Here is a 21,279-nt window from a genome sequence, read left to right on the forward strand (position 1 = left end):
GAACGCTGCTCAATTTATTAAATGTAAAATGAAAACCAGTATTATTTTATATGCAGTACTGAAGTATATTAACATTCATCATTTTTTCGTGTGCCATGTTAAATTATCCTGTCCTATATGATATATACCCAGAATGTCACCATATATTTCTAGACATTTATCAAAAAAGCAATCTAGGGAATTCTATCTCTCCAACTAAAAGAGAAATCAAAAGAATTAGTACCCAAAGTAATATTTAGTCAACATCCATGTTTATGTGAATCACACTCAACTGCGGTTTTGGAGAAACAAGGTTCTTTCTTGGGCTGCCCTCCTCTCTACCAGTCCTTGCAGGAGTGATGGAAGCTTCCAGTTATTTCAATTGTTCATCTTGTTTCCTTCTCACAGGTGTTGCTAGAGAGATTGACAGCCTGCTTCACGATTTAAAACACCGGGAATGCAAACCTCGTGTCGGTCACTCAAAGTAAACCGCATAGACATTTGCCAGAGCAAAGAGAGTAGAATTTCTGAGCGCGTAGGACGAAACGGTATCACTTTTAGGATTCCAGAGGCATCTGCTGCTGATAAGGATGCTCTGACCATCTCGTTGTCCTATGTAAACAGTCACAATTAGTTTATACCGGGGAATCATCAATTCTTTGACCTTGGCTTTAATAACCTAGAAATTGTTTTAAAAAAAAAGAAAGAAAGAAAAAGAAAAAAAGAAGAAAGAAGAAAAGGGGGTGTTTAGTCACATAAACTTTCAAAATTGTTTAACATAAAAGGATACTTTGGGAAGGATGGAGGGGACAAAGAGGAGGAAGGCAAGGAGGACGGGGAGCACAATGGGAGAGGGGAGTGTGGTGATAGACATGTGTGAAAGCCATAATGAAGCTCATCACTTTGTAGGTAGGTTAACTTTTAAAATGTGAAAGAAAAATTGTTTAAAGCAAACAGCATGGTGCATTGTAGATACCTTCAATATCTCACAGAACCGTAAATTAACTTTCTTTCAAGTACTGTCCTCATGGGACCAGGAAGTCAGAAACAAAATGACAACATTAGCGATAAGCTGACGTTTTCTGAGATACACAGGAAGCTAGTCATCCGTTGAACTGAATTCAAGGGACTGTCACACCCTATGAAAATCTATACCAAAAGATGGCCTCCCTTTAAGGAGTGTTGTAACCAGGGTTACCTTGTGCTTTCAAATCTAATGAGGGAAACATACTGTGAAATCTCCTGCAGCATAACTGAATTGAGTATTTATTCCAGAGTTTGTTATAAAAACTGAAGCAGAAGAAACTATCATAAAATGCACTGTAGTTGATAAAACTAGAAATATAGTTAAAGATCACAATATGTATAATTGGTAGCATCAAAGAAATTGCTGTGGCAAGGAGACACTGTTGTAAAAATGTTGTGTATTTTCCAAAAATAAGTTCTAAAAGTGAAACGGTTTTTGGTTGAGGTGATGGCTCAATGGTAAAGCACTTGTACAAGTTTAAGGACCTGAGTTCAAGTCCCCAAGACCCAAGTGAAATTCAGGGATGGTAGTGGGCATTGAGGATTACAGCGTACCTACAGGGACATGGGAGCAGAGACAGGACCATCCTGGCTGACTCGTCTTATGCTGTGCTGAACAACAGAAAGACCCTTTCTCAAACAAGGTGGAAAGTGAAGATTTACGTCCAAGATTGTCCTCTGAGCTCTCTGTGTGCAGTGGCATGTCCACGCCCAAAATCACACAGGCAAACATGCACACATACCATTCATACACATCATAAAAACACATAGGATGATTTTTTTTTTAGGTGGCATGGAGCTGGAGAGATGGCTTGGCAGTTAAGAGCACTTTCTGCTCTTGCAGTTTGGTTCCCAGCACTCATACCAGGCAGCTCTAACTGCGTGTAGCTTCAGCTCTAGGAGATCTGAAGCCCTCTTTGACCCTTCAGCCTTTGCACACGCCTCTCTCTCCTCTCTCTCTCCTCTCTCTCTCTCTCCCTCTCTTTCTCTCTCTCTCTCTCTCTTTGTCTGTCTTTCTCTTAAACACAAACACAAATAAATTAAAATATAATTTTTTTAAAAAACAAGTGAAACAGTTTTGTACAGCAATAAATTTGCTACAAATTACATACATAATGATGGTTTTAGACAAAAGCTTACCACATACACATGTACCTATTTGCATATGTAGTGTATGGTCTAATACCTATTTTCATAAAATCGAAGTACACCATTTGACTGATCTCAAATTTAATCCCTTCAGCACAAAGAAGAAAGAAAATATTGTGGTTCTAGCGAACACTGGGCCAAGTGCACTGTACCTCCGAAACTGTCTTAGTCATCTGTCTGCAGAACTCTGGGTCATATTCTGCTTCTTGTAGGTAGGCAGTTAATACATCTTTCAAAATACGATTGACAGCGGCCACAGGAAAATGCCTGGTGGGACCTGGAAACAGACACAGAATTTCTTTAGAAGTCATTTCTAACCATATTCATCTACCCGATAGGCTCACAAAAAGAATACTGAAACACGAAGGCCTTTAGTAACCTGGGTGAAGTCCAGCTAAGGAGGTTAGAGGTCTGAATTCAGGTCAGACGTTTCTGGGAGACCGAGTGGGTAGTTAGCTCTGAATTTACCAGGCCATCTAAGGAGTGCAGTGAGTTCTGTTGCGCCTCATACCAGCAAGCTCTTCCTCATCAATTGAAGTGCTGGTGGCTGTTTACTTTAAAGCCTCAGCACCTTCTAACCAGCCCCTCAGTGTTTACACCCCACCCGCATCGCTCTGGTCCATCATCTGCAGCCAGAGAACTTGCTTGGAAAAACTCAGATCATAAGATGACATTTTCCTTACGGGGTCTACAGTTGTGTGCCTACTGGTCCTGAGCCCTTGTTCCAGCCCCCATAGCTCCCCATGTGCATGCTGCTCCCTCCTGGCGGGCTCCATCTGTCATGGAGAGATGCTCATGTGTCTTTACCCTCGTCCATTCTTCCAAATGGACCACCATCCCCCATCTGCTCACTTAAGAAATAGCTAGTTTCTCATCCGAGGTACCAAACATCTTCTCATTTATTCCAGACACAAGGGTCCTCTGGATCCTAATCCTCCTGAAAGCAGGTAAGGCATACCTGCAATTCTCTCAAAGGGAAACAGAGGCCAGATCAGGGCCAGGGAGATGGCTTAGAAGGTGTGGTACTTGTGGACAAGTCTGACGGTTTGAGTTTAATCTCTGAGATTCACAAGGTGGAAAGAAAGAACCTACTTCCAAATGTCTGCTGGCCTCCACGTGACTACCTGCCACACGGTTGTGTGTTTGTGTGCACAAATGTATACACAGGAATCAATGTACTAAAAATAATAAACTGTTCAAAAATTTAAAAGCAATGTAAGTAAGACAGGGTTTATCCCCCTGAGAGTCTAATTCAATGCTTAGGGATAATTTCTGGTTTTAGTGGACTTAAACATTTTCTAGATAATAATCACTGCACAAATAATGGTTACTTTTTGATGACCATATTCTCTGTGTCAGGGACTGTGACAAACATGGGTTTACCTTATGATATCTTCCAGAGATCTTTGAAGGTACTCTCACAGTTATATCTGTCCCGCAGATGGGAAATGGAGGTGGAAGCCAGAATCCCCGAGTAACAGAACTAGGAATGAATGCCCAGATTTATCGGGCTTTAAAATTTATATTCGCAACCACATTTCAGCTATATTTGGATCAAAGCTTCAGATAAGTGAGCTTCACCCTGGTATTCCAGGAATTAGGTACATCATCTTTCTGGTTTCTGCCCAGACAACTACGTGGCATACACAGGTGCCCTGGCTTGGTAGGTAGAGGCTGGATTATTGTTGAATTAATAAGGAGGAAGAGTTTGAATTGAGAACGCTATCCAATCCTCTTTTAGTACTTAACATTATCTGTTAGTATTTATTCATGTTCCTATGTCAGGTAGAGGCTAAGGGGAAAAGGTATATCAAAATTAGGACAATTCCAAGCGAATTTAATGAAGGTTCTCTTCTGGGACATCTGAGAGAGACAGGGAAGTCACAAGCGATAGGGTTGTTCCCCTCTACCAGTGGAAGTATGCCGCCCCAGGCCTGAGCAATCCAGCAGGGAGCTGAGATTAGATCCCAGGAGGGTTGCGTGGAGACGACTCCCTTAACAGCACTACGTCCCTTGGCTGAGAGTTGTAGCCAGTCTGAGATGAGGCCATGGTGCGCGGCACCAGGGAGGTAAATCCCCAGGTTTCAACACCACTTTCATTCCTCCTGAAGGTTCCTTGGCTTTACTCGAGAGATGTCTAGGGCTACAACTGTAGTCCATTGAGGTCAGTCTCCTTAGGCTCATTAAAGAGAATGTTTATTTTGATGATATTAAGAATTGTTTAGTTCAATTTAAATCAGGGCAGGAAAGCCAGACATGGTGGTGCATGCCTTTAATTCCAGCACCTAGGAGGCAGAGGCAGAGGCAGGCGGATCTCTGTGAATTCGCAGCCAGCCTGGTCTACAAGAGCTAGTTCCAGGACAGGCAACAAAGTTGCACAGAGAAACCTTGTCTTGAAAAACCAAAAAAAAGAAAAGAATTGTACCACTAATCTGCACTAAATTAAATGTATTATGTCATCCAGAGAGATACCCCATCCTTTTTCCCTCCCACGCCTCCTACCAAGCACTCATTTCATATGATCTTCCTTGACCAGTATTATTCCCAGGGAACCTGCGCTGCCTTGCATTAACCTACCTGTCCTCATTGCTGCATTCAGAAAATGGAAAATTCTTCTAGTGCAGATATATTGGTCAGCACAGTGCTCCCCACCACGGGAGCAGCATCTGCCCCTTTAAATGGATCCACTCCTCCTTGTAGTCATGGAGCAGGAAGCTCTATCACTGCCACTCACGAGCCCAAGTGCGGAGCACAGGTGATTGGCTCAGGAGTGACAGAGCTGGCTTAAACGTTTTATTTCATAGCAGAAGTAGGCGTAAAAACAAACCGGCCTCTCGCTTTGTAGCAAAGCAATAATTTCTAACCTTTAGAAAACGCCGTAGGGCACCTCCAGGCTGGAAGGAAAGCAGCAGTGGGAGAAGGAAGTTGGCGCGCTTCAGCCAAAGAAAGAGCATGTGCAATGCTTGGAGCCCAGTTCCTGGCAGCTCCCAGGGGCTGCTGTACCACGTCCTTTCTGAGCACGGCACATCCTTTTAGCTCACAAACACGATTCCACCTTTAAAACGATTTTTTTTCTTCACAGTAATGAAAACTCATTCTTTATAACCTAATGGTCTTTTCCCTTTATGTCCAGAATTCTCTGTCACTGTGCTCAGATCGAGCCCCAGACACTCAAAGGGACAGAGCAAGACAAACGCCCCAAGCTACTTTCAGTGAGAACGAATGCAATCAACAAACACTTTCCTCTTCATTTTGAGGCAATTTTTTTCCTTGAGGAAAAGGTTTTAGATTTCAAAAGATCTAAAAAAAAAGAGAGAATAAAACTTAAAAAATAAACAAACAACAAAAAACTAGATTCAAGGGAGAGTAACGAGAGCAACAAATTGTCCCACAACTTCCCCCAAATAACAAGAATTACTCTAAGTTTGGCGTGGCGGCACAAGCCTGTCATCCCAGGCTGGAGGATCAGGACTTCGAGGTGCCCTTGGTAATGCGGCGAGTTTGAGGCCAGCCTGAGCTATCTCAGACCAAAACAAAACCAAGAGTTACTTTACATTATCTTATGCTAGGACTTAAGGAGATAAAAGTAGATTTTAAATAGCTAGGACAGGGCATACCAAGTCATAAAGCACTCCTTAGGTAGTGGGTGAGGTTTTACCCTGAAGGAAGGGTAAAAGAGAATTTGTCAGGACTCGAAGCCTGGGAGATGGCAGAGGATATAAGCAGGAGACTTGATGGCCCTACACAGGAAGGATCCTGAGAGATCAACAGGTTGCTTCAGAGAAAACTTGATGCCAGAGACAGGGTTTGAGAACCTCACAGAAACTGAGCCCAAGAGTCTTTCTTTCCCTCTCTCTCTCCCTCATTCTCACCCGCCTCCTCCTTCCCTCACTAATCAATATTTTCCATTATGTTGGCTTCATTTGCTGTCTCTGTGTGCGGTGGAAAAGTTGGCTACTGTGGCAGGTACTCTTCATTGCCAACTTTCCTGGGTTTGGGCTCACCAGGTAAGCACATCTCTAGGCATGTCTCTGAAGGTGTTACCGGAGGAGGTGAACAGAGGGAAGAAGATGGCCAGCTGAATGAATGATGCCACCCCATTGGCTACTGTCCCAGAATTAATAAAAAGGGGAACAGTAAAGAGCCGCCAGAACACCCATAGTTACCTCTTTTTCTACCTGATCTGCCCAGATGTGAGCAAGCAGCCCCCTACTGCTGTGCCTTCCTCATCATGAACTGGACCCTTAAACCAAGAGCCAAACAAACCCTTTCTTCCTTACATTGTTTTCGTCCAGTATCCTGTCATAAAAAAGAAACTGAAAGCTCTTCATTGTGATACTCACAGTTGCCATCTCTAAAAAAATCTGCTACCTACTTTTAACCTGAGCACCTGCAAAAGCTGGGTACAAAACCTAGTCCGTAATTTGTGAGAGTCACATTGAATCAAACAAGAGGTCTTCGTGCTTAGTTTTCCCTGGGAAGGCCCTAGCCGTCCCTTTTAGCAACAGTTATAGTGAATGGGAAGCAGACCATTGTATGATTTACGCACAAAGCAGCCAAGATCCCAGAATGTTTTGCTTAACTATCACCTTCCTGAGCATCCTTGAAACCTGTGTTCAAGCTCAGGTTGGACGCCGCAGCCTGTGATTTTCTTCCACTCTCTCCTCTCTGTGGTTAGGGAGCAAAGGTAAGAGGTGCTTTCTCTAAGAAGCACAGCTTCCCTTTCCTATTCTTTCCCCCCCTCATGGACTATATTCATGTTTCACTTCATTTATGACAGCTGTAATCATTTTGATAAAAGGACAAACACACCGTAACTTAAGATGTGTTTAGATGAGGTGGGCAATGATAGCGGTGGTGGTGAGCTCTTAGCCACTGAGCCATCTCTCCAGCCTCGACGATGAAAGCCTCCTGTGCTAGATTAAATCTGCTTTTCAAAGCAGCCAGTCAGCTCTACTAACAATTAAACTGTATTTCCAATTGTACTTTCTTTTGGGTTTATTTTGCCTGTGAATCATACTCATGGGCCTTTAGTAAAGACTTTCTATCAATTTGATGGAGTTCTGCCAGAGAATGGGGGTAAGAGTGACAGTTGGTCACCTTTATTGGAAGGCCAGCACTTCTGAAACTTTTGTTTGGCTGAAGAAGTTGTATAAAAACAAAAACAAAAACAAAAAGCACAAACAAACAAAAAAAATCAAAGAAACATAGGCATTTGCATTTAAACTGCTTTATCTTGTTGCAAAGGCATTCCAGACTTTTCTTCGGCACACAGTGCCTCAAAGTCACAGACTGCCAATGATTAAGAACCTCTAGTTGATGAACCAGGTGATGGTGGACCACACCTTTAGTCCCAACACTCAGGAGGCAGAGATATAGATCCCCGAGTTTGAGGACACCCTGGTCTATAGGACAAGTTCCAGGACAGCCAGGGATGCAACAGAGAAAAGCCATCTCATAAAACCAAACCAAACCAAACACCTCCCAAAACAAAACAAAAGATAGAAGCTTTGGTTGCAAGTTGGAGAAAACTTGACCCAAACTCAGGTTGCTGACTGAAAGGGTTAAGGGCCAGCATTTGGAGTTAGGTACGCCACCAAAGTGAACTGGATGGTAGGAACATTTACTGTCCACTGCGAGCAGTGTGAAATCCTACCGGACTAATGCTGGAGCCTGCAGAATTGAAGTGGGGGGTCAGTCAGCCAGCACAACAACATTGCCATCATGTAGGTGCATCTAAAGTTACAGAGTGTTTGTCCTCCTTTTGTCTAAGTAATTACAGCTTCTCAAAATGAACCAAGAGTGTGGCCGAGGAGAGGGATGGAAGGGGCGGCTGAGTTACTCACTCCGATAGTATTGGAACCATTGAAGAAAACTGGCTATAAGGCCTAGCCGGGTAGGGTGATGGGTTATAATTTTCCTGGGGCTACCAGGCCACAGGTGGAATTACCCTGGCCCACAGAGTCCTTTCTTGCTCCTTGGTAAGTCTCTATGGAATTTATGTAGGGAGGTAATTATATATGAATTCAGATAATCACAGGCAGGCACAAGTAGGTCTGTGAAGAAACGAGAGTGGGAAAAGACACTTGTTGTGGACTCCACCTGGGAGCACAGGGCAGCTGTGACAATCTTGGTTTCCAAAGACCCCAGACCTCAATGACAGTAGATAAACATCTCTGTCAACAGGGGACCACAGTCGTCTGCCTCTGCACGGAGGTATTTTTTGTCCTCCACAGTCAACAACACTGGTTGGTTTTGAAGGATAAACATCAACATACATCACTTTCACCCTCACGTGCGTATTCCCTCCGGAAATACTCAGTGAGCTTGAATTGAATCGTATGTTATTCTATTATATACATTTATGGCATTCAGAGATTCATTTGAGGTTTAGAAAACCCCACATTTTGTTTTCGATTCTTTTTCGAATCTTATAGAAAGTAAGTATTGCTTCGATTTTGGAAAGCAACACTGTAACTCTAATGTACCACCAACTCTCTCAAATTAAGGTCACTTATCTAGGCCTGAAGACCTATACCGGGCTTCGGCTAAAGTGGCACAGGTCACTGAATCAGAAGTTTAGCACATGAGCAGCACACCTAGCTGGTAGGTGTTTTCCATGCGAACTGTGAGGCGAGAGGCTTCATCACGCGGGCTGGGCTCATCCACGTGAGACACAGTGCTGACGGAACTGAAAGCAAAGGGAGAAACAGTAATTAACATCATCTCAATGTTAACAAGACATAATATCTTTGAAGAAGTATGCTTCCATATACAAAATTCACTGAAAGTTCCCAATAAAGCCTACAGAAATAGCCTGATGACATATTTAAAGTTGGAACCACATTAGAGATGGGAACACTGAAATGTAGAGAAGTTACTGGGATGGAGTCTCAGGGTCATGGTGGAGTCCGGAGCAGGTGCTCCTGGGCTGATTTGTGTCTTTGGACTAAGCGGAGTGAGTGTTCTAAAAGCCATCGCCAGTGGAGTCCCTAACAAAGACTCAAAAGCCTATCCCACAGTAAACACAGCTCACAAATGGCACTTGGGGGTATAAAAAGCAGCTTACAGTGTTGGGAAACAAATCCGTACAGACAAAGGGTATTAGACAAAGCTCATTGTGATAAGTTCCACCAAATCCCTTCAGAATAAAAAAGAAATGGGAAACTCATTTATCTATATGGTGAGAGAAACCACAAGTCACCCAAACTGTAAGAGTCAATCAATGTCAGCCGCCTTTTCAATGTGAAGAATGGATCTCCAAGGCAATTTGAGCTGATCCAGGTGCGGAGTGAGAAACCCAAGCAAGGAGGAGCCCCCAGTGGGCACGGTGTAATTCAACCGAGCTCAGAGAAAACCAAGCGGGACTAACGAACCTACAGCGCTCTACCTCAAATTCCCTCCACCTGTGAAGATGGAGGTTAAGACAGATGCCATTTCAAAGGCGATGATATGCCCCTCCTTGCCTCTCTGCCCCTCCGCTCTGTGTGCGTGTGTGCACGCGCGCATGTACGCTTGTATCTGTGGGTGTGAATGTGTGTTCAGAGTGACTGCTTCTCCAAGTAAAGGCAATATTTTAGCTCTCATTGAATAAGAGAGAGTTATTCGGGTTTTGTTTGTTTTTTGAGATAGGGTCTCACCAAGTAGCCCTGCCTGGCCATGAACTATGTAGACTAGGCTGCTCTTAAACTCACAGAGATCCACCTGCCTCTGCCTTCTGGGTGTTAGGGTTAAAAGCATGCAAACACCATGCTCCGCTTGTTTTTAATTATCGGGTTTTTCTTTTTCCGCCTGTGAGAAGTTTAAAATGCTTAGTTTGCAGATGTTTGGAACTAGTGAAATCTATGAACTGACATTTCAAAGAAATCACACTTAGTCTATTTTGAAAAATCGTTCAGTACAGTACGGTTTATGGGACAAATTAAAGCTCAACTCACAAAGTCCAAGAACATGCTGACATTTTGGCTGCCTTTGTCACAGTGCATCTTTGTAGTGGCAATCCTGTTTTCTTCCTTCTAACACCTGCTTTTTTTTTTTTTCTGCAGCCGTTTAAAGTAGCAACCAACCTGTTAGGCCATTGTGGTTACAGGTGCTGTGGGCAGGACCAAAGATGACAGACAGCCCCTGCCTGAGAAACACCCCCTTGCGACATAAGCTTCGGATTTGTTAATAAGTCTGCATGCCCAGTATTGTGCCTGCTGCTTTCAGTCTGGCAACACAACCCCTATCAGCGATTTCATTTCCTCTTTCAGTATCCTCTGATACTGTAAAGAGGTCACCATTCTGTCCATTTTTAGAGAGAAAAGAAGGGAGGCCGAGGGCTTACTGTCACACGTGTAGAAAAAGCAGACTTCAATTTCAAACCTTCCATTTATCATTCAGTAGAAAAATCTAATATGATTACCCCAGACAGAACGAGAAAGGGGCAGGAACTACTGGAGCTAATCTATGGCTGCAGTTCAGATATATGTGTGTGCACAGCACGCAGGAAGCCTTGGCTGAGGCCTCCTCTGTCTTCTACAAGGGTCACGCTAAAAATTCCCAGGAAACAGAGCTGATGTACAGCTCAAATTCGTGGGGTTTAAAATTCAAAGGGAACCATCATCATCATCGTTTGTCTCCGCGTTACTACAGACTAGTTGTCTGTGCACTTCATGTTATTGCTATGAAGATGGGGTCTACTGGGCAGCTCACAAAACCCAACGGTGGAAGTCTGATGCATAGTTTGGAAGTTTTACAGCCTGGTCTGTTTTTGAATTATTGAAGATGGTTTTTGTTTGTTTTGGATGTGTGTGTGTGTGGGTGCAAGTGTACACAGAAGCATGTAGAAGCCTGAGGTTGATGCCTGGCGTCTTCCTTGATCCTTTCCCCCTTACTTATTTAGGCAGGCTCTCTTGCTGAACCCCGAGCTTCCTGATTCATCTAGTTTGGCTAGGTAGCTTGCTGTGGGGGTCTCCTGTCTTTGTCCTCCCTGCCAGTCCCCTGGTATTAAAAGGTAGTCCTCACGTCCACCCGGCTTTTATGGGTTCTGAGAATCCAAACTTCAGTCCTCAGGCACATGTGGTGAGGGTCTTTGTCTTTGCAGTCATCACGTAAATACTGTATGCACATTGTAAAACACGGAAAGCCCATGAAAAGGGGGAGAGTAAAATTTCATGTTACTAACTCCAGTGTTTGGATAAACACTTATGTTAAAAAAATGTTCTTGGATATATGATGTTACATATGCGGTTTCTTTCTTTCTTTCTTTCTTTCTTTCTTTCTTTCTTTCTTTCTTCCTTCCTTCCTTCCTTCCTTCCTTCCTTCCTTCTTTCTTTTTCTCCTTTTTTGCTTGAAACTGTATCCTAGAATATTTCCATCCTCAGTAGCAAATATGCAGCCATATTTTAAATATCAGCTTAATATACAAACATTTTGCTTAACCATTACTTCTCCAGGCCATTTAAGTTGCTCCCAATGTCCCATTACTGTAAGGAATCTATAATTACCATGTGGCAGGGACTGTCATTTTCTTTTCAGCATTGTTCCTTTCCTTTCTGGGTACCAGAGCCCTAAACTGTGGGAAGATTTCTGTCTAAATGAAAAGCAAGTTCTCAGTCCCTTTCTGTGCCGCTGGGGTTCTGTGGCTTGAGAACCACTGTGAAGAACCGCAACTGTCTGGGTAGAAATTTGAGAAAGATTTCTCAAAACAAAACAACATCAGAACTCCAAATCAACACATTTTGAGTTAACCAATAGGAGTCTATCTTCAGTTTCCCTTGTTACTAAATTGTGTTTGGTGGTAGGGTTGCAGCAGCTTCTTGACCTTGTAGATTGTGGATCAGAGCAATGGGAGCCTGGATCTCAAAACTGCCCCACTGGGCTTATTTTCTATAGGAAAACATGTACGTCTAGTTTGTTAGGGCACTGCTTTGCATTCGTTTTTAAACGAATTACCAGAGACATTAGATGTAACAGATACAGTCTCTTGTTGAACAGAGTCTATTGGAGCACAAGGCAGGAAGCTGTGTGAAAGAGAACTTGCAGTCATTTTTGCTAAGGCCTTGAGAAGATTGTAGGTGTTTTACTGAAAGCCTGGATACCTTGGCTACACAGAGGAAAATGTTTGGGGAACCTATTGCTTTCTACATCTTCAGACTGACCATGGCTCCAGTGGACTACACTTTCGTGAAGCATTTTAAGAAACTTTATTATTATTTGAAAGTATGTCTGTGTGTCTCTGTACATGTGTGTGTCTGTGTGTGTGTCTGTGTGTGTGGTCTGTGCATCTGTGTGTGTCTGTGTGCATGGTCTGTGTACCTTTCTCTGTGTGTGTGTGTGATCTGTGCATCTCTGTGTGTGTATCTGTGTGCATGGTCTATGCACCTTTCTGTGTGTGTGTGTGTGTGCATGGTCTGTGCATATGTGTATGTGTGTCTGTGTGTTTGTGTGTGTGTGTGGGCTCTTCTGGTAGACTAGTACATGATCTTAACCACTGAGTCATTTCTCCAGCCTGAATTTTTACTTTTGGACACAATTTTTTATATTTGTTTGTTTTCCAGTATGAAGATTGTAGTGGTTTGAATGAGAATGTTCCTTGTAGCCTCAGGCATTTGAACTCTTGGTCCCCAGTTGGTGGCCAGTACTGTTCGGGAGAAGTTTAGGAGATACAGCCTTGGTAGAGAAAGTATGTCACTGGTGATAGACTCTGCGAACGTAAAGCCACACATACTCACGCTTTGTCCTCTCTGTTTTGTTCTTGTGGTTCACGAGGTGAGCTCTCAATACTCTGCTCTAGCCGCCATGCCTCCTGCTTCCTGCTATGCCTTTCTGCCATGGTGGGCACTTATTCCTCTGGAACCATAAGCTCAAATAAACCCTTCCTTCTAGAAGAGGACTTGACGATGGGGTTTATCAGAGCAATAGACAGGATAGAAGGCAGAGCCTCCCTGAAGCTAAGTTAGCACTTTATTCATGGTAGACAACGACAACCAAGGGCTGATAGTTTGTACATCAGCGTGCGATGGGTTGGAAATGGAGAAAGAAAAGAGAATGAGGAAAATGTTAAAATAATATATTCGGCACTTGAGTGGAGACTTGAGGAGGAGAATAAGATATCGACAATGCTTGCAGTGTGAGCAAGAACCATTAAACAGGGGCCGGAGAGATGTTTAGTGGTTAAAAGCATTGACTGCTCTTCCAGAGGACCCAGCTTCAATTCGCAGTCCCCACATGGTAGCTCACCACTGTCCGTAACTCCGACACCCTCACACAGACATAATGCAGGCAAAACACCAATGCAAATAAACTAAAATAAATAAATCATTAAAAAATTAAACTAGAACGTGAGCTAGGTATATTTTTCTTTTCTTCTTTCTTTCTTTCCTTCTTTCTTTTTATTTTTATTTTATGGAGAATTGTTTTGTCTGGATGTATGTCTGTGAGCCATATGCATTCTTACTGCCCACACAGGCCAACAGAGAATGTTGACTCACTTGGGACTGGAGTTACAGACTGTAACTGTGAACCACCATGTGGGTACTAGGAATCAAACCTGGTCCTTTGAAAGAGCAGCCCCTGGTTCTTACCCACCAAATTGTCTTCCAGCCCTGTGGTAAGGTTTTAGAAATCAAAGAGCCCCTAAATTTTCAAAGCAAGGAGCTGTCAATGTCCAAAACACCAGCTTACACACGAGTGGACAGATTCTGTGTTGATCGGCAGCTCTACTCAGGTTACTTGAATTGCTAAAGACAATCATGTGACTTGCTCATTAGTGAATTTAAACTTTCAATGGGAGGGGTAAACACAATAACTATATGGACTACATGTCCCAGCGCTACAAGCGGATGAGGTCCAGTTCTGTGATTCAAATTGCCCATGATAATCCTTCCTGACATAGAGTCTCATTGCCAAGAGGAAGCTACAGTCGATTTTATCTTATTAACAATAAATTAATTGAGACAGGATCTTGCTATGTAGTACTGATTGGCTTGGGATTTGCTAGGTGGACTAGATTGGCCTCCAATTCTCTGTGATCCTTACATCTTTGGTCCTTAAGTTCTGGCATCAGACATGGGCTGGAAATCTGATCTAAAAATTTGAATTCCTGGCAGGAAAAGAGAAAGGATGTATACCTTTGCATCAAAAATATTTTTTAATAAAAATGTGTAAAAATCCAGTCAGTGGAAGTGCATGTGCTACTTTTGAGGACAGAATTATAGTCAGGTCTCTTGATCTAAGAGCTGCAGTTGAGAACAAGTATAAGCTTATGAGTGAAACCCATGCCCCTCACCAGTGCCTTCAGGAAGGGTGGGAGCTTGTCATCAAAGTCATGTGCTGCCCCCCAGTGGCAGAACTTCACAGTGCACAGAGAACAGAAGGCTATAGGTTCTGTGTGCTTTTTAAAGCCCTTTAACAAGTATTTATTGCTACAATGTGTCAGAAAGAGTGGAGAGTGATGATAATACAAAAGAAAAACTCCTATGCTCTAGAAGCATGATATTCAGAGCAACGTAAAATACACACAGAAACTGCTTCACTGGGAACTAAGAACATCTGTGGATTCTTTTTTTTTCTTTTCTGATTTATGTTTAAGACCAAAGGCAGGTCATTTCTTTTTCTAGCAAATAGATGGTGTTTCTTGTTCGGAAACATTAATTTTGTGGAAATTATGCAGTTTTATGACATTTTATCCCATTTGGTCCATCTTTCTAGAAAGAGAAAGGTTATAGTGGAAACAGAAGTTGGAATTTTTCATAAATTAGAGAGATAAGAGAACAGCAGGGGTATAGAATAGGTGTGGTTTTGAAGGACAAAGACTACACCTACCTCCCGTGCAAAGCCTAGCCCTGGCCAGATGGAAGGAAATCTAGAGTGGTGATGGACAGGACAGAACCACTGTGAGTGTGGCCGAAAGGCTAGGACCAGATCTGAAGCTGTGGGCCAGTGCTCATCTGAGAGGAGGGGAGGTGATGGACAAGGTCAGATGATGGAATTCTCCTGCAGGCCCTGGATGCGGCATAGTTTCAAAGCCACACTGCAGTCATGAGCCAGCGGTGATGCTGGGAGCATCTGAGCCCTGGCTACCACACCTGACTGTGAAGTCATCAATGAGGGGTGTGGCCATCACAGATGTCCGATGCAGAGGAAACAATTGCTCTCCTCTCTTCTCAGTCTTCTTTCTTTCCTCTCCCTCCCTTTTCGTCTTTGGAAGAGATGTAAACCGACTTTTAAGAAGGAGGCTAAAATAAAGCTTGCTTTGTACTAAGCACTCAGAGAAACACTTTCTATAAGTTGTAAAGTCATCGTACAAGTCACCCTGGACTTAAATGTATACACAGACTCGTGAGTCCAGTTTTTTTGAAAGCAAAAGGATGTACTTGTTCAAGAATTCACGTAGTGCAGTAGTAATGTTCACACATGATCAAAATAGCTACTGAAGGACAGTTTCGTGCCCAGGTCTGTCTTTGAGATGTCCTACCAGGAGATACAAAAGGCAATTAAGCTTCTTGCGTCTGTAGAACTTACGTTTTTTTATTTTACTTTATTATTGTCGCCCATATGATGTGTGTGCTGAGTAACCAGGTCCATTTTTATTCTCACTTGCCTCAGCATTGTCTGGCATCCTCTCTCTTGGTGTTTTGCTATCAGGACAGGTGCAGAGGGCACCTTGTTCTCAGTTACACATCTCTGGTTTCCCTTGTGCTCTGGGCATCTCTTCCTGCTCTCCTTGTGCCCTTGGGGTTTTCCTTTGGACACCATCGTGTCCTTTGACTCTGCTTAAAACTGGCTTCCTTTTTTATTGTTAACACATAACTCTATATAAACAAACTCTAACAGGCTACTACTCTGTTACTATAGAGTTTGTTAAAATACGACATTTTGTTGAAGTTCTATTTATGAAAAACGTTTTAGTTTTCCTCTGGCTTAGGTATTTATGTTGGGATTTCCTTTAAGATAATTTTCTGCTAGGTGTGGAAGTGGATAACTATAACCCAAACACTCAGGAGGCTGAAGTGGATTAGGGATTCCAGGAAGCATAGGTGTGTGTGGGGAGGGGGGCGTCTAGATGGGCGTCCTTCTAGAACAGAGAGGTTCTCCTGTGCTTTCTTCTGTGTGCTTTATAGCTTTCCACTCTCCACGTTCCATCTGGAGTACATCTGTGTAAGTGAACAAGGTACCAGATCAGCTTCATCTCCCTCCTTGCAGTGAAAGAGTCTTCTCCTAAAACAATGTCAGACACAAGAACCCAAACCCTCAAATGTCCAAGGCCATGGTGATGCATGCTTCTTCTCTCAGAGCTAGGAAGGCAGAGAGGTGTGAGGATCACTGCAAATTTGAGGTCAGCCTGGTCCAAATAGTGACTTACAGGCTAGTCTGCCTTAAAGAAATCATTTATCATTTCCCCATTTGTAAATTAGGGTAAAATAGAATCTTCTCTATTTAATCCATGGTTTCCCACAAAAGGCACAGGGAGGCTGCTGTGTTTCACTAAGAAACATGGCATTCCAGCTTGAACACAAAAGATCCAGTTCTAAAAACAGATGATGATGATTACATTGAATATACATTAATATTTTTTTCACAACACAGGAGGCCCTTCAATTTTTTATTATTCCCAGAATGATAGATAGTTAAGCATCAGTCCCAATGGAGAGGACTGAATACATAAAATTCAAGATGAAAGGGTAAATCCATACTATTCGTACACCACATTCTCAAATAGGACTACCTTCACTCCTATTTTGTTTTTTAAGATTTGTTTATTTATTATGTATACAGTGTTCTGTCTCCATGCATGCCTGCAGATCAGAAGAGGGCGCCAGATCTCATTACTGATGGTTGTAAGCCACCATGTGGTTGCTGGGAATTGAACTCAGGACCTCTGGAAAAACAATCGGTGCTCTTAGCCAACTTCTCTAACCCCTACTCTATTTTTTCTTTGCCTTCCTTCTTAATGCGTTTACTGCTACAAAGACAAGTGAATTCATAGTGCATTGAAGGAGCTAGATTAAAAACTCACCACATATAGGTCTACAAAGGAAGGGGGAAACAGCATGAGAGACAGAAAGCGCCTCTATTTTAGTCTGAGGGAGGGTATGGTCAAGCTTAGGTATTTAGTCAGCTTCCTGAAGAGGAGGAAGGAAAAGAAAAGAACGCAGAAAGAAGAGGAGCATTTCATACAAGGAGTGGGGTTCCAGTCAGCAGTGGCTGGAGCCAGATAGAGTGCTGAAGGAGAGTGGGGTATGGCGAGAGGGCAGCATGCAGACCAGAGCGGGGATGACGGTGCCGTGAGAACTGGCAGGCATCTGTGGCCCCTTGAGACATACTCCGGCTTTGGGACTCCTTGACCTGAGGGCCTCAGCTAGTTCATAGAAATATAGCAAGGATGAGGAGGCCAAGCAGGATCAATGCAGGAGACTAAATAAGATGATGTTCAGGTCCTGAGTGCCCTTCAGGAGATGATTATAATACCGGCATTTAGATTAAAAAAAATGGTTTCGAAATAATTTTCAAGAAAAAGGTGCATCCTTTTCATACACACTGTTAGTGCCAAATCATGTCTCCACATGAGGGCCACTAAGATTTCATAACCTTTCTACCAGCTGAAGACTCGTATGAAAGAGAATCACCAATATCATAAGAATTATGGTTTGTAAAAGCAAACCAGGACTATGAGTTGGCTCAATGGCTAAATGCCCTTAGTGATATATATGATGACCTGAGCAAGATCCCAAAACACTCGTGGTGGAAGGAGAGAACCATATCTTGAATGTTGTCCCTTGACTGCCACGTACATGTTATGGTATGCCAACTCCCTGTCCTCAAGTAAATAAGTATCAATGAGTCTTTTTAGATAACTTTCTTTCCCCTTTGTCTTGGAAAAGGTTAGTGTATGTGGGCGAGCGAATTTGGTCTTCGAATGAGGGTACGCTTTTAAAGCCATAGGGACATCCTATCAGATTCTTAAGTGGTCTTGATAAACAAGTAAACTGCATATAGGTGGCAATTATTTTTAAGCATATTGTAAAAAGAGCATGCGGCTGCCTTGGTGACTTGGGTCTGTAGCACCAGCAGCTCGGGTGATGGAGCAGGGAGTGGGATGTTTAAAGCCTGCTGTTGGAACAGAGAGGACCCACAGCCATTCTGGACGACTGAGCAACCCTGTCTCAAACTAAAGCATAAAAGGAGGGCTGGAGTGTAGCTCAGTGGCAGATGCTTACCTAGTGTGCAAGAGGCTCTGGGGTTAGTCACCAGTGCCCGGCCCTCAGTAGACAGAGAGGGTTCAGGGGAAAATACTGGCAACAGCACAGCTGAGGATCAGAAGCAGGAACTGATCCCTGCAGCACCTTTCCTTCTGACTCAGGCTGATGCGAACGAGGGAGATTGTGTTTGCAGCCTACGAATGTGTAGGCCTGAAAGGGGAATGGTAAGTAACTATAGGTGTAAATGAAATCACTCGGGCCACCAAAACCTTCAGTTTCCACACTCTGCACCCGCATTCATTCTGGTCTGTTCTGCAAAGCGTTAGCGCTTCCCAGCCACGGCGTTAACATGGGGCATCCTGGAAGTTGGCAGTCTGTTTTGTCTCCTTGCCGTGATGGCCAAAATGGAATGCCGTGGGAATATTAAAGATGGATTCATTTTTTTTAGGAGTGCAAATGCTACAAAAGAGCCAAAAAGTATTTATGACCTTTGACTCACTAACTATACTGTTGAGAACCAAGTAGAGAATTATTACACTGTGAAAAAAGAAAAAAAAAAAAAGAAAAGAATTTGAAAATGTCCAATAGTTTGCAAATGGTTACCTGATCCTGATCACAAATTCATAAATATTATATGGCCATTTAAGAGGATGTGGACAAAGATTGAAAGCAGTACACCATTTGTATTAAATAGTTGCTTTGTATATGTACACACAATTACAAAATGGGCGAACTGTGAAGTTTTAAAATATTGAGGGGAAATTAAGGGACTTGTGAGGGCAGCTGGAGTTGGTCTGCAGTACAGGTGGTTTTTTGTTTTTGTTTTTGTTTTGGTTTTTGCAGGACAAGAGGAAGTTTTCAAAGCAGTAAATGTGCTGCTAGGATCCATGTAAGCCTCCTCCCCCACCTTAAATAACGGCACCGAAGACCAAGGGAGCACTGTGTTTGCCTGTACCCCCGCCCCCCCCACACCCACTTCCATTCCTAGGAACATGTTTTGTCTGTTGGTAAACATTCCTCGGAGTCAGAGGCACCAGACACCCAGGTACTCACTGTTTAGAGCGCCAACGACCTTCCTTCTGTTGGGACTCATGATTACTTGGGGAGCACACACTCCCTCTTTTTTTCAGTGCAAGAAACAGTTTCTCTTTAGCCAAGGTTGACATCATAACACGCTCTAGGAAAAAAAATACTGTAAAAAAAAAAACCAAAAGAAAGCTATGAAAATCATTTAGTTTCTGTAGCTCAACTTCATCCCAGGTGGAGGACCCAGGTTCTAGTGTGACCCTTTTGGGTGCGGATGGACATTTTCTGAGAGCAGGAATCTGCAGTGTAGGTGACTTTGTTGTGCCTATACAGCTGGGAATAGGATATTTTTTTAAGCCACAGTGTACCTAATTCACACAAACAGACATTACTCTGTAGTCAGGATGCTTAACTGATGGATAGGGAGAAAGTTACCGCGGAAAGATGGGTGTCTGTAGGAAGATGCTGTCCTGTACCCCACGTCATTATTTTTATTACTGCTCTGCGTCTGATCTTGATACACGTTTCTGAGTTAAGCTTTGCCGTTTTGGTTGTGGAGGGAGATGTGGTAGGCGGGTGTGTGCTTGGATGAAGTAGACAGACTGGAGAGGCATCACTGGGAGAACCCAGTTCTACAGAGAGTTGAGGGTAGGCTACCAGTTTGCTGTAAAACTTGGCCGGACCCTTCAGTGTAAAACTTCAACTTAAAAAAAAAAATGTCTTAACAGACGGAGCTATGAGATCAATCATGGGTCTAAAGCAGTCTCAGAAAGGAACCAGAGGCGAGATAGCACTGCATTTTGGTAGCTGAGTCTCTGATGGTCAGAATTCTCCTTATTTCCTCATCAAAAAGCCAAAGCATCACGGTGTCTTCATACACGTGCGCACTAATGAAGGCGGACACACAAGACGTGGCCTTGTTTTGTGACAGTTTTTTCTAGAAATCATAAGAAGTGTGGAGCGGTGGTGGCACACACCTTAATCCTAGCACTCCGGAGGTAGAGACAGGTGGATCTCTGTGAGTTCGAGGCCAGCTTTGGTCTGCAGAGAGGGTTCCAGGGTAGGCAGCAAAGCTACAGAGAAATCCCCGTCTTGAAAAACAAAAACAAACAAACAAACAAAAAACAAAAAAGAAATCATAGGAAGATATTCTCTAAAAAAAATCCGGTTTACTCTAATTTTGGAGAGAGAAAAAAATGTTCGCCTTACACCATGAATATGCTATCTATCTCATAAATATTCATAAACCTTAAATTCCTCTACGACGAGCCCACTGCGCAACTCCCACCCCTTTAACAGCCTGTGCCTGTCTCTCTCTGGAGTATTTGCTTTGGCTCCAAAACCACAGAGAAACCCTGTCTCGAAAAACCGAAAAAAAAAAAAAACCAAAAAACAAAGAAAAAACCTGACTCCACTGATTCTTCCCTTCCAGAAGAACTAAGAACTGCACTCCTAACGGGAGTTAGGTGCCTCCCACGCTTGCTAATTCCGGAGAATTAGCTAGTCTCAACTCTGCTGGCAGGCACACCCTCTCTAGAGAGACCCCAGGTGGAATTAAGAACTATCAGAGATGTAGCGAGTAGGGGAGACCGCTGACGACCAGCGCTTGGTAGAGAAGTTGAACATCACCCTTTGAAGCCAGACTTGAGATCACTTTTTCTGATTTTGTGGAACTGGGAGCAGAGATCACACATAAGCTGCTCCCTTCCCAGCCTCCTTTCCTGAACCTTCTACCCCCCAAGCACCTGCACTGACCTGCTGTGCGCTGGGTGTCAGGCCGGACCGCCTGGACCTGGGAACGTCCTCAGTGGAGCTGCAGAAGACTGGCTGCTGCTTGGTCTTGCAGTTCCCGTGGGAGCCCAGGCCGTCTCCCGGGTGACCTCCTCAAACACTGCCCAGGCCGCCCCTCCCCGGC

The 21,279-nt window shown here is 43.4% G+C and overlaps 1 protein-coding gene across 2 annotated transcripts; it reads right to left on the reverse strand.

Moving 5' to 3' along the window:
- Positions 1–454: 454 nt before the first annotated feature.
- Dynlt5 (dynein light chain Tctex-type family member 5) lies at positions 455–21,165 on the reverse strand. Of its 2 annotated transcripts, XM_057785176.1 has the most exons (5): positions 21,120–21,165; positions 19,392–19,530; positions 8,754–8,845; positions 2,307–2,431; positions 455–658 (listed from the first exon to the last, which is right to left on the reverse strand). In XM_057785176.1, the coding sequence occupies exons 2-5, from the start codon at positions 19,505–19,507 to the stop codon at positions 455–457; spliced, it is 537 nt and encodes a 178-aa protein (XP_057641159.1). In that variant the 5' UTR covers positions 19,508–19,530; positions 21,120–21,165. The 2 variants fall into 2 exon arrangements, with proteins under 2 accessions (XP_057641159.1, XP_057641160.1); XM_057785177.1 differs by lacking the exons at positions 19,392–19,530; positions 21,120–21,165 and adding an exon at positions 12,870–12,970.
- Between the last annotated feature and the right edge of the window lie 114 nt (positions 21,166–21,279).

This window comes from Chionomys nivalis, chromosome 11 (genome assembly GCF_950005125.1).
Source record: "Chionomys nivalis chromosome 11, mChiNiv1.1, whole genome shotgun sequence".
Classification (NCBI taxonomy): Eukaryota; Metazoa; Chordata; class Mammalia; order Rodentia; family Cricetidae; genus Chionomys; species Chionomys nivalis.

Bases quoted from the DNA above. Each gene is read 5' to 3' on its own strand.
- Dynlt5 (XM_057785176.1), bottom strand. From the start codon at position 19,507: ATGATGTCAACCTTGGCTAAAGAGAAACTGTTTCTTGCACTGAAAAAA. The intron at 2,432-8,753 runs GTGTGCTGCTCA...GTCTGTTTCCAG, and splicing joins GGAAAACACCTACCAGCTAG to GTCCCACCAGGCATTTTCCT. The intron at 659-2,306 runs GTACAGTGCACT...AACAATTTCTAG, and splicing joins TGACTAAGACAGTTTCGGAG to GTTATTAAAGCCAAGGTCAA.